General features: G+C 43.1%; 1 protein-coding gene across 1 annotated transcript in view; it reads left to right on the top strand.

Annotated features, from left to right (window-relative positions):
* Nucleotides 1-1977: 1977 nt before the first annotated feature.
* Nucleotides 1978-16909, top strand: part of LOC126108866 (uncharacterized) — a 183768-nt gene continuing 168836 nt past the window's right edge. The window contains exons 1-2 of the mRNA XM_049914230.1: nt 1978-1991; nt 5947-6149. Of these exons, the coding sequence (XP_049770187.1) occupies nt 1978-1991; nt 5947-6149 (217 nt within the window). The remainder of the gene's footprint in view (nt 1992-5946; nt 6150-16909) is intronic.

Genomic DNA, 16909 nt, shown 5'->3' on the forward strand with positions numbered 1-16909 from the left:
AAACGAAGTGTTTCATTCTACAGTATTGCCTAGTTCCAACTGTTCGCTGAATTTCAAGTGCACGTTATCATCTTCTGCCATATATGGCATTATGCCATAATAAAGAACCTAAAATGAGATCGCAGAGTACTGGTACTCCAAGAAAATTTACATCCCAAAAACCACACTGAAAAGCTTAATATCAGATGGGACCTACTTCATTGTGAACTGGAAAAAGCCAATTTGCACTTCAAGCCGAATTATGCATTTTAGTGTGGTTTACGAAATTCCGATGCTCTTTGGAGTATCCTCTGATGCTCTGTTTCTTTTATGGTGTAATGTAAGCTCTGTTAGTGCTTTATACACACGAACATGCTGGCTTCCCACACCACTACAGTTGCACACGCACAATAATGCCTGTTTCCTGGCGTTCTCTGGCAACTGGTAAATAGAATCTATTTGTAACAGTCTCTGGATAGTATTGCGAACGGTGGCTAGAAAAGTGTTACTTTCAAAGAAAATTTCTTTTTACGCAACATGAATTTTGTTACGTGTGAGAAAGTGGGATGGATATCTAAATCACAGAGCGTTCGAAACTGAACAGTTTGAGGACCAGCCGCTTACAAGAATTTCGAGCCGAGACATTTACGTCAGAATTTTAAATTTACTGGCACATTTGTGTGATGCATCTTAAAGTATAACACGCGCAAAAAAAAAAAAATTACATGTGAAACCTTAGCTTCTGTTGTGGCGTGTTAATCTTAGAGACCAAAATTATATGTGAAAGCTTAGCTTTTCTTGTAGATATACGGTACTGTGTACATTAATGTAAACCGTTAACTTTTCCTCTTGCGTGTTCGCGCTATGTAAGCAGTGATCTTGCTATTGGCTGACTATAACACGTGTCCTATGCTCTGAATGGCTGCTGTCATCGGCTGGCGAGATCTCGTGGCTTGAGACATGACTCGCTTACAAAAGGACGTCGCAACCTCGGTTTCCACGCTCCGCAAACTAACGCGCTGTGTTTGGTACAATTCGAATTTATACTTTCGTAATACGAAAATATGCAGCGTATATGCTGCTGCAAATCAAAGGTCTTTCCAAAACTTGCCTCCTTTTTTTAATCAAAAGTCTCTCCAAAACTTCTCTGCCCCGTCTTTTTTTTCCGGGAAGTTCTACGTGATTGTATAAAACGTTAACCATTCAAAGGATTGATAAGTTTTACAGTTCCGAGGGAAAATCTACGGAAAATCTACTGTCACTTAGCACAGAAAAAGTGTCTTTTCGCCCGGGAAAACGCATATTTTTTAAACGGGATATCCGGGAGAAATCCGGGAATAATCCGGGAATTTTTTTTCCTTGTCCCCGTATACACCCTGTTTATACTCAAAACATTATTTTATTTTTCTAATCTTGCTACATAAATAACTCAGAGTTGCTAGTATCATTTGTTGGAAAGATGATGTAGGGATATGCATCAACTTCTCCACAGTGGTATGTGTCACCACATTTCTTCATAGTGGTGTGTATCACTACATAAGGCTGCTGTGTGTCAGAGTCTCACTGTTCTGACACTGAATTTCACAGTGAAGAGCAACCCCTCACTGCTTGGTTGGATGCTGCAATGAGGCATTCTTCAGGCCCAAATAAGCGAGTTGCATTGGTTTGGGTGTCCAATCAATCTGCACATCATAGAGCCAGTACCCTCCCTTTCTGTTTGACTGAAGACAAACCAGCAAAGTCAAGAACACTGGAAAGCTTATGAGCCTGTGGCATCTTGACTGGAACCAGGGGCTTCTGTCAGTCCTTCCCATGGAGACCTGATAAGTGCAGGTACTTTATATGGACATATGTTACCTTGAAATAGCTTCTATGTGCCGCCATTAATAACATAGTTCCTCAAGTCAACAACTCCTGTGGACAGGTTCGTTAGCTAAACTTCACAAACAGTGCTCCACGTACTGCACTAGTTTATGGTAGAAAGTAGATATTTCTATCATGTCTCTGGACCGGTTTGTTGGCAGCCAATGGGAGGGTTTTACATCATAGACAATGCACAGCTGTTAACCATCTCAGTCCTGCCATTAACATACAAACTAATCATTTTGTGGATGGCCTTTACTTCACAGCATGATTTTGATACATGTTGACAATTCTGTTAATGTAATATAATCATATTTGTGTGTATACAGAACACACGTGCAACTTTGATTTTGAAATTTTATTAATTTCATCTGATATACAATCCTGGTTTTGGTGAGTGGTATTGTCTGCATAGTCGTATCTTCATGTTCTTCTGCTGCTTACAAGAGGTTCTTGTATTGGGGTGTAGAGCAGTGTTTCACTGCCTCTCTTCAAATACTATTAACAGCTTTCTCTCAGAGATGGATCTATGTAGTGACAGACTTGATATATAGCCTTCTCTGAGGTTTAGGTTAGCCTCAAAACTGACACTTTTCCCTTATTTACTGTTTTTGTCCAGAGTCCTGCTGGATACAAATAAATATCGGAAAGAAGAGTGCAAAAATAATTGATGAAAACCCAGTGTTACATTAAGTGTTACATGTTTTTTTTTGTTTGGCCACTGCAAACAGGCTTTTTCCCTGAACATTCACTTTGATCCCACTGTAAGATCTGATATGTCAAGGTAGTTGTTAGATTAAACACTGTGTTTGTCTCGCCATTGAATTAAAAATGTCATTGGCTACATAAATAGGCTTTTCAGGCATCATAACTTCCCATTACAGCCTGCAACAGGTGTTACCAATATACACTTAGGGGTTGGAGAGGGGATGGCCCATGAAAAAGTTGTACCAGCTTATCTTGGATGGTCATATTTTCCTCCAGGGTTGCAGATGTATAACTTCATTTCCTGTCTGAGGTGTTCTTTAACTTTATAAATAAAAAGAACTTACGTGGCTTCCATGTGCGAAATAGTAGTGAGATGCATTTTAACTAGCTTGCTGCATCAGTGTTTCCACATTCACACTGGGCAAAACCAAAGTACCATCGTCAAACTTGTAGCTGTCAAGACATGTACTTGACGAAGTCATCTACATGGTGCCATGACTCACCCCACACTACTGTCAACAGTAGTTTCCTTATTGTGGTGGTTTGTGACATTATTCCATGGTGTCAAGACCCCTATGTCATAATTATGTCATATGAACCAAATTACGTTTCATGTAATTGAAAGTTCTGCTGTCAGCCGATTGTAATGGATACATTCAAATGCCCAAATGATATTTGGAGTTTCTCATAAATGGCCAGTTCTGTTTTCTTGCAGATTCTATTTATAATATATTGATTGAAATAGGCTGAAAGGGGGCAGGAAGGACTGGAACCATCCAAAAATAAAATTAACTTAAATTCCAAAATAAAAATAAAGAAATGCTATTGTGATGTGTCAAGTGATTCAATGTGAATTCCATTTGAACAAGTCATAGTTCTGACTTCCAATAAATATTAGTAATACCAGGTTCAATATCTAAAAAGGAAACAAAAAGTGAATATTTGCATTTCACAGTAAAAATAAGTTAAATAGCAGGGTAGAGGAATAGAATTTAAAGCTAATCAAATACTGTAACAGAAAGCTTAGGTGACATAAAACTACCGTTTGTTTTGTAAAATTTTATGTTTTACTTTATAAAGGAGTTAGCATCTGAACCAGTACTTTACATGTAATAAGAGAGCTTGCAGTTGATCTTGGACTTATGAAAAGAGTGGAGAGCTCAATAGAATTTTATTACAAGCTTGAAGCCATTGACCACATCACAACCAAATCTCCGTATAATGTTTATTCAGATCATTGTCAGTATGCACGTACATCCCCCATCTGGGGCGTAGAAATGATGACTTCAATCACGGCACGGAGTCTGAGTCCCAACTTGTCAGTGGAGTAGGTGTGGTACTGTACCTCCAAGCAGAACAGCGTGCTGGTGTACGTAGCGTGGAAATGATTTGCGAGCCTTAGCACCATGGCACCACATGTCATATGGGAGGGACTGCTTTCCGGTCAAACTGGGGACCCAGACATCACACGGAACTCATTATGATGCAGCTTCATGCTTTAATTGGCAACGTCGTTGTCAAGTAACAGTGATAACCAAGGACCATACTACAAGGAGTACAGGGAGTACGGATTGTTCTGCATTGTATCTGGCAGTATGGAAACTTTCCATCGTTGATGGGCTATAGGGAATGCAGTCGTAGATTAATCAGGAAAAAATTGTCTCACACCCGATTCTGAGGGCTCCATTCTCATCACAACATGTACCTGACACATATGTATCGAATCGATGTACGGAACACTGACCTTAGGACAAAGTTTTACGGCCAATAATTTCTATATGATAATTTTCACTGCCAAACGAGAGACCGGCACCAACCACTCACGAAGCGAGACCGAGTGAATTCTTCAGAGCCAAGTAAACAAACATTTTTATGCACTAGTGAAGCGTCATTTTGTCAAGTTTTACGTCAGCAGACATGTACTTCTGCACGTCAAGCATAGCAGTGTGAGATGGTGGGATGCACACTGCCAGATGTAAGCAGAAACATTATAAAAATGCCACAACTGATAATGAGTAAAACGAAAGACCTATTGTGAAATAAAAACACATGTTTGGTATTTGCAAAGATGGATTTGAAATAGTTTACGTCATCGTATTGCGCTGTCCTTAGCCGTTGGATTAGCTGAAAGGGACTGAATAAGTGGACCTGCTTGACGGTACATTCACATTTGTCCATAGAGCTCTTCTTCCTGTGGGGGTTCTGCTTTCAGCTGTCATACAGTCTTTACGGAAAATTATCGCAGATGTCACATCACCTAAAGCAGATAGGAAACTCCCTGGCAGGTCGGATCCCCAACGTTTCAAGTGACTGCACTCTCCACTGCAGAGTGAGGATTCGTCCAGGAAGCAATTAACGAGGCCTCTGGTCACTGCAGTGCCCATCCTTCCGGGAGCGCTGGTCCCGCCAGCTGTGCAGGGGAGCTTCTGTGACGGCTGGAAGGCAGCGGCTGAGCTACTGGCAGAAGTAAGGCTGTGACGCCGGCTCTCGGTTCGTGCCTGGCTAGCTCGATGTCTATCTTTTTAAGGACGTCATATTCGCCATTGACTTTAAAAATTTTGTTTTACTATTGCAGTTTCGGCCTTTTGAGCCATTTTCAAGTGGTAACGTGGAAGATTTTGCTTCAGCTCATGACAGACATGTCTACATGTCAGCGTCTAAAATCATTTATAACAAATTTGAACAAGTCATTCATATCCTTAATATAAATATCACATGTTCACTCTCTTGCAATGAATAAAAAATTCTTCTTTAAAGAAAAGAGGTATTCTGCGGCAAGCGCTGCAGTTCTGCTGTTTGATGTGTCTGAAACCAGTCAAAACGATACAGCAGCACAGAACGGAGTGGATGATCTGCAAGAAATAGTTACAATCGGTATATCACTCAAGTATTCTGAAATCTAAAGTTGAAATCTCGATGCGCTAAAATGCTAAAAAGACCAATGGATTTGCGATTGTTTGCTGTCTTACAATGCATCCTTTAAAGAATGAAAAAGTTCCAGGTTTGTGTCCCAGTCTGGCACACAGTACTCATCTGCCAGGAAGTTTCTAACCCACTGCTGAGTGGAAATCCATTCTGGATACTTTCAGCCGCGCGGGATCAGCCGAGCGGTCTAGGGCGCTGCAGTCATGGGGTGTGCGGCTGGTCCTGGCGGAGGTTCTAGCCCTCCCTGCCCTCCTTCGGGCATGTGTGTGTGTGTGTGTGTGTGTGTGTGTGTGTGTGTGTGTGTGTGTCCTTAGGATAATGTAGGTTAAGTAGTGTGTAAGCTTAGCAGTGTGTAACCTTAGCAGTTAAGTCCCATAAAATTTCACACACATTTTTGGATACTTATACGTTCTTGCATAAGCTATACATGCTAGGTTTTAAACTTTTAACCTGGCAGCTTGTGTGCTACAGGCGGCCGCTGTTGAGTGAACGCCTGCTGCGCTATCAGCCGTGGAGCCTCTCCTCTGACGACTTCAGTGCGCTGTGCAAGGAGCGGCAGCCAGAGGCGTCGCAAATGTTCAGTCTCGCTGACGATCTGTACGCCTTCTATCGTGTCTACAGGTACGATGCAGCTGACATCTATTCATTCTACAAAGACGATTTCAAGATTGTAGGTAAGTTTAATACTGGGACCCGGCCACTTCACAGTTATGCGCTGACAACTATTCAGTTGTTCGAGGAATGAGATTCAAATATCCTTCTGAACATGTAGTTTTAGCTCTTGCGTGATTTTGCATGCCACGCATGATCTCTGGTGCTCTTTCCAAAGTCAGTTTGTAGATTATTATTGTGTATTATTGACTTCTTCATTATGCAGGGACTAAAAAGACTACGTAGACAAAATTTTGGAGTGTTTAGAGAAGATTAAAATGAACAAATTTTATGTGACACAAATGTCACAGGTGTGATGTATTGTTAGAGATGTTATTCAAGTGCCAGCTGGCTGCTAACGATTGTGTAACACTCGAAACAAGTGGGTGTCTCACAAATAATGTTTGCAGCCTCAGGCTAACAGCAACCACCTCACCTGGGGTGTCTGCCAGTGTCTGGTACACTGAACAACTCGTCTCCCTCCCATAGGAGGCCCGCAGCACCTCTAAAACAGGGCCCATCCCACAGCACTTTGAACTCCGTCTCTGAACGCCAGTGCAGATAAGACCTTCATACATGTGCGACACGTGCCTCATATAAAAAAGTGTTCCTTTTTATCTTCTATAAACACTCTAAAATTCTGTACATGTAGTTTATTTCAGACCTAGTCTAAGGCTTGTTTTAAAAATGGCGAATGGTTTCTGCAACTTAACGGCTACAGACAAGATAATGTTTTGTCAATACTGTAACTGGTATAGTGTTCTACATTTCTCATCTATGATCCTGGCATGATACTGATTGTATTTACTAATTTTCTTTGTCGAACAATATTTCGATTTGTAACAGAACAGTTAATTGTATGAGATACACTGTTAATATTATCCTTAGAAGTGTTAATACTATGAACTGTAGTAGGACTGAGGAAACACTGTATTTTCAGCTATCGCACCTGTTTGCTAAAGAACTCTATTTGTTCGAATCCCTATATTCTTTAAATTTATTATTTTATTCTCGTTGCTGGACTTTCTCTTACTCCATCATCTATCGTACACCAGACATGAAACGAGTTGTAATCATTTAATTCTCTCTTTGTACCTCCCTGATAGCTACTTGTTCGGTAGGGAGTAACTCCATTTAAATGAGAGGAAGGGAGGACAGTGGGCTTGTGCTCTCTCAGCGGAAAAATTATTTATGCCTGCCGTTATCAATCTTGACCGCTTCAGGCAATCGAACTAGCAGGGTTTTCATTGGTAGTAAGCTGACTAATTAAGAAACTACTGTGGTCGAAAAGGGTTACAACAGATAAGGAAGTAAGTTATCATACGAATATCCGTATAGTAGAACCAGGAACTTTAATACTGAAAAGAAAGGCCTTTCCAAAATTTCGGCTGTCGCCGATAATTTACCGCAGACACTCATACGAATAATACTGGCACATAAAAGGAAATATGCATTGTTAGCAAGTTACTAAACAAGCAGACTCTTACCCCATCTGTTGCCAGACTGAGCTGCACTCTGCAGCATGTCTATAATCATGACTGAAACTGTTATGGACACTGAGAACAAACGTGTGAGCTGAAGTTGATGTTTCAATTCCTCACAAGTGGCGACAAGATATTAAAGATTGAGCAGCGACAAGACCTTACAGAGTTGTGGACCACTAGCCGTTTGTCTGGAAGCTAACTTTAAACCCGACATTGAAGATATCTTCAGGGGCCGGTCGGTGTGGCCGTACGGTTCTAGGCGCTTCAGTCTGGAACCGTGTGACCGCTACGGTCGCAGGTTCGAATCCTGCCTGGGGCATGGATGTGTGTGATGTCCTTAGGTTAGTTAGGTTAAAGTAGTTCTAACTTCTAGGGGACTGATGACCTCAGATGTTAAGCCCCATCGTGCTCAGAGCCATTTTATCTTCAGGGGAAAGTTGTCGTGATAATCCAGAGAGATCGGAGAGGTCGTGGCAGTTTGGTCGAGATGGGGGGGGGGGGGGGTAGGGGGAGGGAAAGAAGAAACTGGTGTGAATCTTTTCTCAGCACGTGGCGATGTTCGAAATGGTTTGCACCATCCAGCAGGCTGCTACAACGGCCCTGTCTGAAAGAGTTGCCATCGCCACTATTAAAACCGTGGCGCTTCTCTGCCGGCTTCTTTACGCATCACTGTCCAGCAGAACTAGATGCTTGCCCACAACAGACCAACGTATCAAGAACTGAGCCCTGATCTGTTGTCGCTGCCATTGTGTAAAATCACCTAAATCGCAAATCCAAGCCTACAGATGTCAAAAATACACTCCTGGAAATGGAAAAAAGAACACATTGACACCAGTGTGTCAGACCCACCATACTTGTTCCGGACACTGCGAGAGGGCTGTACAAGCAATGATCACATGCACAGCAGAGCGGACACACCAGGAACCGCGGTGTTGGCCGTCGAATGGTGCCAGCTGCGCAGTATTTGTGCACCGCTGCCGTCAGTGTCAGCCAGTTTGCCGTGGCATACGGAGCTCCATCGCAGTCTTTAACACTGGTAGCATGCCGCGACAGTGTGGACGTGAACCGTATGTGCAGTTGACGGACTTTGAGCGAGGGCGTATAGTGGGCATGCGGGATGCCGGGTGGACGTACCGCCGAATTGCTGAACACGTGGGGCGTGAGGTCTCCACAGTACATCGATGTTGTCGCCAGTGGTCGGCGGAAGGTGCACGTGCCCGTCGACCTGGGACCGGACCGCAGCGACGCACAGATGCACGCCAAGACCGTAGGATCCTACGCAGTGCCGTAGGGGACCGCACCGCCACTTCCCAGCAAATTAGGGACACTGTTGCTCCTGGGGTATCGGCGAGGACCATTCGCAACCGTCTCCATGAAGCTGGGCTACGGTCCCACACACCGTTAGACCGTCTTCCGCTCACGCCCCAACATCGTGCAGCCCGCCTCCAGTGGTGTCGCGACAGGCGTGAATGGAGGGACGAATGGAGACGTGTCGTCTTCAGCGATGAGTCTCTTCTGCCTTGGTGCCAATGATGGTCGTATGCGTGTTTGGCGCCGTGCAGGTGAGCGCCACAATCAGGACTGCATACGACCGAGGCACACAGGGCCAACACCCGGCATCATGGTGTGGGGAGCGATCTCCTACACTGGCCGTACACCACTGGTGATCGTCGAGGGGACACTGAATAGTGCACGGTACATCCAAACCGTCATCGAACCCATCGTTCTACCATTCCTAGACCGGCAAGGGAACTTGCTGTTCCAACAGGACAATGCACGTCCGCATGTATCCCGTGCCACCCAACGTGCTCTAGAAGGTGTAAGTCAACTACCCTGGCCAGCAAGATCTCCAGATCTGTCCCCCATTGAGCATGTTTGGGACTGGATGAAGCGTCGTCTCACGCGGTCTGCACGTCCAGCACGAACGCTGGTCCAACTGAGGCGCCAGGTGGAAATGGCATGGCAAGCCGTTCCACAGGACTACATCCAGCATCTCTACGATCGTCTCCATGGGAGAATAGCAGCCTGCATTGCTGCGAAAGGTGGATATACACTGTACTAGTGCCGACATTGTGCATGCTCTGTTGCCTGTGTCTATGTGCCTGTGGTTCTGTCAGTGTGATCATGTGATGTATCTGACCCCAGGAATGTGTCAATAAAGTTTCCCCTTCCTGGGACAATGAATTCACGGTGTTCTTATTTCAATTTCCAGGAGTGTACTTCCTGTGTGACGACTGTCTGACCCAGTATCGCAGAACCACCTGACCTATCCCAGTTACAAACAAGACCACCCATCAGTAGGACAGAAAACCAGTCCAAGTTGCAAATTTTTATTTTTTATTCATTCGATGATTTGTTTCGGGCCGAGACCCGTTTTCAAATCACCATAACATAGTCGAAAATGGCATTTCCGAATATGTCAAAAACGTGCAATGAACATTTACAGTGCATACAGGTAACTCATCGAATGAACAAAACCTTGGAACGGTTTTTCGTTCACTGATTACCAGAAGTTGCTGACCCAAACTACTGCAGCATACTGGAAGTTCGTAAAACCAACCATGTTAACTATGCCAAATGTACAATCCTTGCACAACTGCATCATCTACACAGCCTCATCTCGAATGATCTAATAAATATAAAGTAAACGCATTATTCACGACACTAAACTTACATTTCGCATCCCAACAACTACATGCATTGCATCCTCAGCATCAAAGATATTGAGTTCAGATCCAGTTTTCTACACTATCAGTCGAGCTCACCGTCATCATCTCAACAGTTTCTTGTGTCGCATCCCTAACATGAAAGACATCCAGTTTAGAACCACTGTTATCCACAACATTCACTCTCTTTCAACGTCCACATATCGTCCAACAGATGATGATAACAGCCACAGTCACCTTCCATTTTAACATCCAAGTCACCTATTCCAAGAAGCAATCAAACTTTATCTTCAGCCACACCAAAACATCAGCTTAAAACCTATACCTAACCTTGTTTCGCCACATAAGACATAAAGACAAAGCAGCAGCATAGCATTCCATCCATATGTCTGTTCCATCAAATCCAACGAGATCATCATCATTCACATGTTATCTCAATGCTACAACTATACTTTAATGAAAATTGTTACAGTCACGTAACACAGTCCGTCATTCTGCACTCTACAAGGCGCAGATAATTGCTACAACATGCAATCAGATGGTACTGCCAATGGGTGCTTGTGAGATATCCTGATACCAGCACCTACTTCTGCAGATCAGAAACCCTGGGATTGGTGATACACATGAACAAAAACACTGCCACATTTTCCATAAACTGAACAATCTATTGAAAAAGGATTCATTCTCCTCTCATCCATAACAACCACACGTTACCAAACAACCTCAAGAAGCCAGACTCAGTGCTTCATATCTTAAAGATATACTCACTGTATCTAATGACTGCTCGACAATTCGGTACATACAATGTCACACAAATACGACCACCATATCTCTTGGTCCCAGTTTAAAATACCTGTCTATAACGCCACAAAACGAATTAAATATAGCATTCACAACAAAAGACTATAAAGCCACACATTTTGTGAGCGTGTGGGTTGGTGCTATTCTGTCATTCTGTGCTACAGATTAATCTGAGATGTACTCTTTACCCTTTGGCCACTGCAAGATGCAATTTCCACCCCCACACTACTACAGAAATCAGACGGACAGTCTTGACGTTCCAAAGAGAAATGCCTGAAAAACTTTCAGCAATAAATACCTTCTGGAGTCGTCCACTGTAAGGAAATGAGACAAAAATTCACAAAATTTCTTACGTAACTAGTGGGATACTTGGGTACTGGAGTAGTGCTAGTTAGTGTAAGAAAAACATGAAAGTAACGAAAATTATTATTTATTTTGCAAAAATTCTGAGAAATCACAATAGCACTTTTAGTTATGAATTGAACACGTTATTTGCGGGTTCTTTTCAGAATGTGAAGTTACCTCTTAAGAATAGGATTCGCTAATGAAATTTCTATACCAAGTTTAAGATTGTTATTGACTTGGCAGAATGGCTGAGAGCTGCACCTACTCAGCTTGAATAATTATCGGTTAGAATGTTGCTAGGTGCAGTCGAGGCTGTCACGTGTGATGTGCAGTGAAGGGTACTGTTGTGGAGGAAATGTGGGGGTCGCAAGAGCTGTAACTGTGATAACTGCTGTCTGCGCCGCTCGCTGCCGACAAATAAGATAACTCTCGTTCTATCAGGATTGACCTTCGCCAATCAAACTCTCCACACGCCTTGATGAAGTCAAGGTCTCCTATTGGCCCCTAGTCTATTGGCGTGCTACACCGGTCAGATAACCAGTCCACCGCGATGCCACTCAAAAATTCACTCGCAAGCGTTTAACGATTACTCAGTCCGTTCACAACGCACAATAAGTGTGGCGGCCAACACAGTGAACAACGCTTAATCGCAAGGACTCAATATACAGTTGCACTTCGATTGGCTCTCGACAGAGGTGCTCTCCCAGTGAAGTACTGAGGAGAGACTTGTTCCTCGCTCTTTGAGTACATGTACGAGCGCGCACGCTCTAGTTACGTGTTCTCGCTCCAAGAGCGACAACGGAATGGTCCCTCTACACGCCAGACATGAAGGGGTATATCTTTCGACCTCTCCCATTACTCCTTCAGCTGAAGGCATCAGAAATATCGTCTGCCAATCAGCATTGCTCTTCTAAAATGGGAGAATGACGTTTTGTTTAAGGCGACCAATCTGGAAATCTGTAGTATCGGTGTTTGGCGTTTGCTGTCTCCCTGTGAAGCTGCGTGCTATGTGTAAAGAATGCGTAGGCTAACCGCTCCCACACAATGTAGCGGAATTTGCTTTTAAGCCAAACACAGGGTCGTCCTTTCACTCGGGCTAACGCTGTCTGCTCTACAGGCGGTCACTGGCCGACGTAGATAGCTTGGGACCGGCCTCCTGGGGTGCAGTTGCCTCTCTCGAGCTAAATGCTCCTGTGACCGTCGTGTCTGGAATGTATGTGTGTACGCCAACCTCGAGTATTTCAACCATGGTGCACACTTGCGATTTATTAGTTATTTGCATATCGTTTACATGAATTCATACAATACTGACTTTATCTTATCGAGTTTGGGCTCGAATGAAGCGTCTTGATGTGCAGAATATGATTGTGAGGGCAGAATATGTAAGCAATGAAGGAGACCACGACGTCTTACAATTTCAGGAAATTCTTGAGAGAGGCTGCTCATGACTCCATTACTTTCGACCTTTTTTAAAAAAAAAAGAAAGCTCTTATTTCCTGCTACCTATAGTCAGTTTGTGTGATATCATACTGTATGCAAGTTTATTTCCCACAGCTCACCTATGATTTAAGGGTAGTGTCTTTGTATACTAATAAAAACGTCATGGAACCCAGGTTCGAACCTCGCTACTGCTTAAATTTAGAACAAAAATCGTCAGTAATAATGGATGGGCGGATAGAGCTTCAAGGCACTTTTTTCCCCTGCTCCTGAAACCCTGAAGAGTCAGCAATGCTCAAAGGCATGAGAATGCAGAAGGTAATGGGAACCACTGGTGTCTGTCCACAGGACATGTGGCCTATAATTGAAAAGTGGTATGATGACTCCTCCACTGGCGAAATATTCCGCACTAGTCGCACATTCGGATCTCTGGGAGGAAACTGTTAAGTGCCAGGTGTCACAATGAATTATGTTTACTGTATAGCTCCTTGTCTGGCACACCCTGCATCTTTTGTCACTGTAAATCTTACTCAACAGCATATCTCCATCTGCCTCGATAACTTCACCTCTCGGTGTAGCCTCTGCTACATCAAAATCACTTATGTTAAAAACCCAAGGAATTATTATAATAAATACCACCAACCATTTCTCTCTCCCTAACTTCCACCATGGCACACATAAACATGACTGTGTGGTGGTACTCTCTTCAAAGGTAAGCTGGTTCGAATCCAGGTGATGGAAGAAATTTGCATTGCTGGTATTTCGCCAGTAATGGGAGGGGAATTGAAGCATAAAGTTTCTCATCACCAGACCTCGTGTCAGTGTTCTACATTACATTACCTCTCCTCAGTGTATCATGATACATGTGACACAGCCACGAGGAGCTAAAGATAAGTGTATTGCTTTCCAAAAAATAAGGCGTTCTGATCATTGACTGTTTCATTTATCTACTTGTAAATTTAGTAAAAGCATGACACAACAACATGTGTGTCAGATGTGGATGTTAAGCTCTTAACCCATCCATTACAGTCACATACACTCAACAGATAACTCCGAGTCACAGTTCTCTCACAATGCAAGGACAGTGCCCAATTACGTGGAGGAAGATAAGCGCTTGCAGTAAGGCGGTGGACCTGCTGCTCCATTCCTCTCTGCTGACATGGGCAGACGACTCTCACTTTCTCATATCTTGGAATAATCACGCATCCCCAGCTTACAACAAACTCAAATTAATAAGACAGGAAACTCGACAATGTGGGGATTCCATCATTCAGCCATCCTCTGTACTTGGGTAAAACCCACTGAACAAGGCAATGCTGTGGTAAGCTGTTGGCTCCAAACTTGATTTTCGACCATGTTTAGTTTCTCTGTGATGTCCCTACACAGCTTAAGGTGAATGACACGACGGTTCCTATGGATGGACGCAGCTGTCCTGCTTCCCCATTCTTCCCAATTCTGGGTTATGATGTAATAGCTGTTTCACCAACAGGACGTTAACCCCTGATCTTATATCTTCCTTCGTCTTTCCAAAAGCCTTAGTGGCCCCAGTGTTACTTTCGCCAATGTAGCTTGGATCTCAGCACTCTCAAAAATTTACTATTCCTTACTGTCTTAGAACACCTTGCACTCTGTATCATATTTGCCGTCTCAGACGCAACCTCTATCAGCTGATTACATTGCCCTCTCTTCTGAAGTTCCTCAGACTTTGTCACAAATTGCAAACGTTCCATAAACGTGGGAAACAAAAGCAATTTTTCCCGCCTATCCTCTGGATACCTAGGCTTCTGGTGCGCCTATACCAACATGCATATCCACCCTCCACTTGCCACCCTCTTGTATCCTATTCGAGCGGAACTTCACCTGGCTGGTTCTTCCTGTTCCAGAATAGTATGTAGACACTTACTCCTCCAACCAGCTATAATCCTAGCTTGTCAATCATACTTCCCAGCCCACTCCAACACCTTGAATACATACACCCTTTCTGGCCGGCACCTGCATCATACTGTATTACCCTCGCAGTAGTTATTGGGAACTGACTGCCAGTGACTTGCCAGAAGCACGAGCCTTATCTCTTCACCATAGCACCATCATCAGCTTCAATGTACATGTGTTTATGTAGAGACGCTATGGCTTTTATTTTTTTGAAACCTATCATTTTATTCATTCTCCCATAAAAGCTATACTGGCCTAACTTTGATAGGCTGAAGAGCAGCAAAGTGTCCGAAGCTTGCGCACCTCACGATAAATGGAAAACACGATAATGTGGTGGGAGTGGAATGAATGACAAAGAAAATGGAGTGTTTGCGACAAAGTCGTGCATTCGGCCTTTCACAGAATGTGCCTGTGTATAAGAATCTTTCAGAACTTACTCGTCTTACTGGGTATACATTTGCGCTCAAGACGACAATGAACTATATTCACTGGATGATGTGTAGCATATCAGTATCATTCTCCTTTGATTTGTACTCTGAACGGGAATAGTGCTCGAGGAAAACGACCATCAGGACTTATCACAATGCAGTAGGTAAAGCCGTCATCAAGCTGAGGCCTGGTTGGGTCACCACAGTGCTTCGCGAGCCATTGTCCTACTGCAGGTTGTGGTCACTCGCCGTGTTCCTACTTTTGAACTGATTTACCCAGTTAATAATTGTGGAACAAAGTTAATTATTGGGTCTCCGAACAATTCTACAGTTCCAACATTTTCGATTTCCATAAATCAGTGTCAGACATGAAAGAAGAGATAAGTGACAGAAGGAATCTCGGGAGCAATGCCTGAATCACAAATCTCTGGAGTTGTAATCCCACATTCATCCACTCAGCAGCTGAGGCATATATGTCCCAATTGCATTTATTGCTACATTATTATCATTACACAAGGTACAAGTGAGGCGAAGTAATTACATTTTTCTGCGTGTTTTTGAATGTATGCAAACAGACTATTAACAGTAAATCGTTCATTGTGGTAAAGGTACTTCCAAAATCGTCAGTCACTGTATTTTGTTGTGCTTTTTCTCGACAATCTCGTGCTAACGAAACAAACAGGTGACAAATATGCTCCATCACTTTTTTTACGCTGCGTGATGGGGTCACTAACTTCACGGAGGAAAGTGAAATATCACAAAGACAAGAATTCAGCCTGCATCCTATTTCTTTGTACAGGACGCCTATAGAGTTATGTCAAAAGAGTATATTCTATATGGACGTAGTTAGATATAAAAAAAATATGTATCCAACGGATCAGTGTATGGACGATCACACCTTCCTCAGATGTGTCTCGCTGTCCCCCTTGCTTTATTGCGGATCGTTCTAGTAATTCTGCTTAGAAAGACTTCCTCAACACTTGTGTCAATTTTCCATTAATCTTTCAACCTTGAGCCACATGAGGCTTTATTATTCTTCATATTCAGTTATTTGCGTGCTAAGATCAAACGTTTGTCATGACGATTTCAAAAGGTTGTTGAGGTGGTAATGTTGCGATTTCGTGGTAACCATTTTAATGTGGCTTTAAATGCTGCAGAACCAAATAGAATCTGAGAATAAGTTGTTCATTAAGAAACCCACACATCTGAACAACAAAACGAGACTTAAGCTCCTTGCTTCTACAACCACACAAGATCCGTGATTGTCTTGTCACTGAGCTGAGATACTGAAAACTTCTGTTGTACTGAGAAATGGAAGTTCGCATTCATGTAAGCTTCAAAAGAAAGTGGTCCTGACAGGTATTCTGATCACACAATGGCCCACATAAGGTGAGGTAGGTTCCTTTCCAACTCTTGCTGATAATGGGTACTTTCCTTAGACAAGAAAACAATATTTTTCCTGAGCAAACAGTGGTATATGGCACATTTATAAGTAAACAACACTCTTAAGCGAGACATGGCAGAAGTCGCCACAACAAAGTACGGTAGGTTACAAATCGTTGCTCCACACTACTGTCAGATAATTCAGTAACAAACATGGGCCTAAATCCTTTCGTATTCATATTTTTTCAATATGGTCGTGCATTGTTGAACAAGGTGCTTGAAGTCGAACTGCTCTTTTGCAAATGGT

Source organism: Schistocerca cancellata, chromosome 11, assembly GCF_023864275.1.
Source record: "Schistocerca cancellata isolate TAMUIC-IGC-003103 chromosome 11, iqSchCanc2.1, whole genome shotgun sequence".
NCBI lineage: Eukaryota > Metazoa > Arthropoda > Insecta > Orthoptera > Acrididae > Schistocerca > Schistocerca cancellata.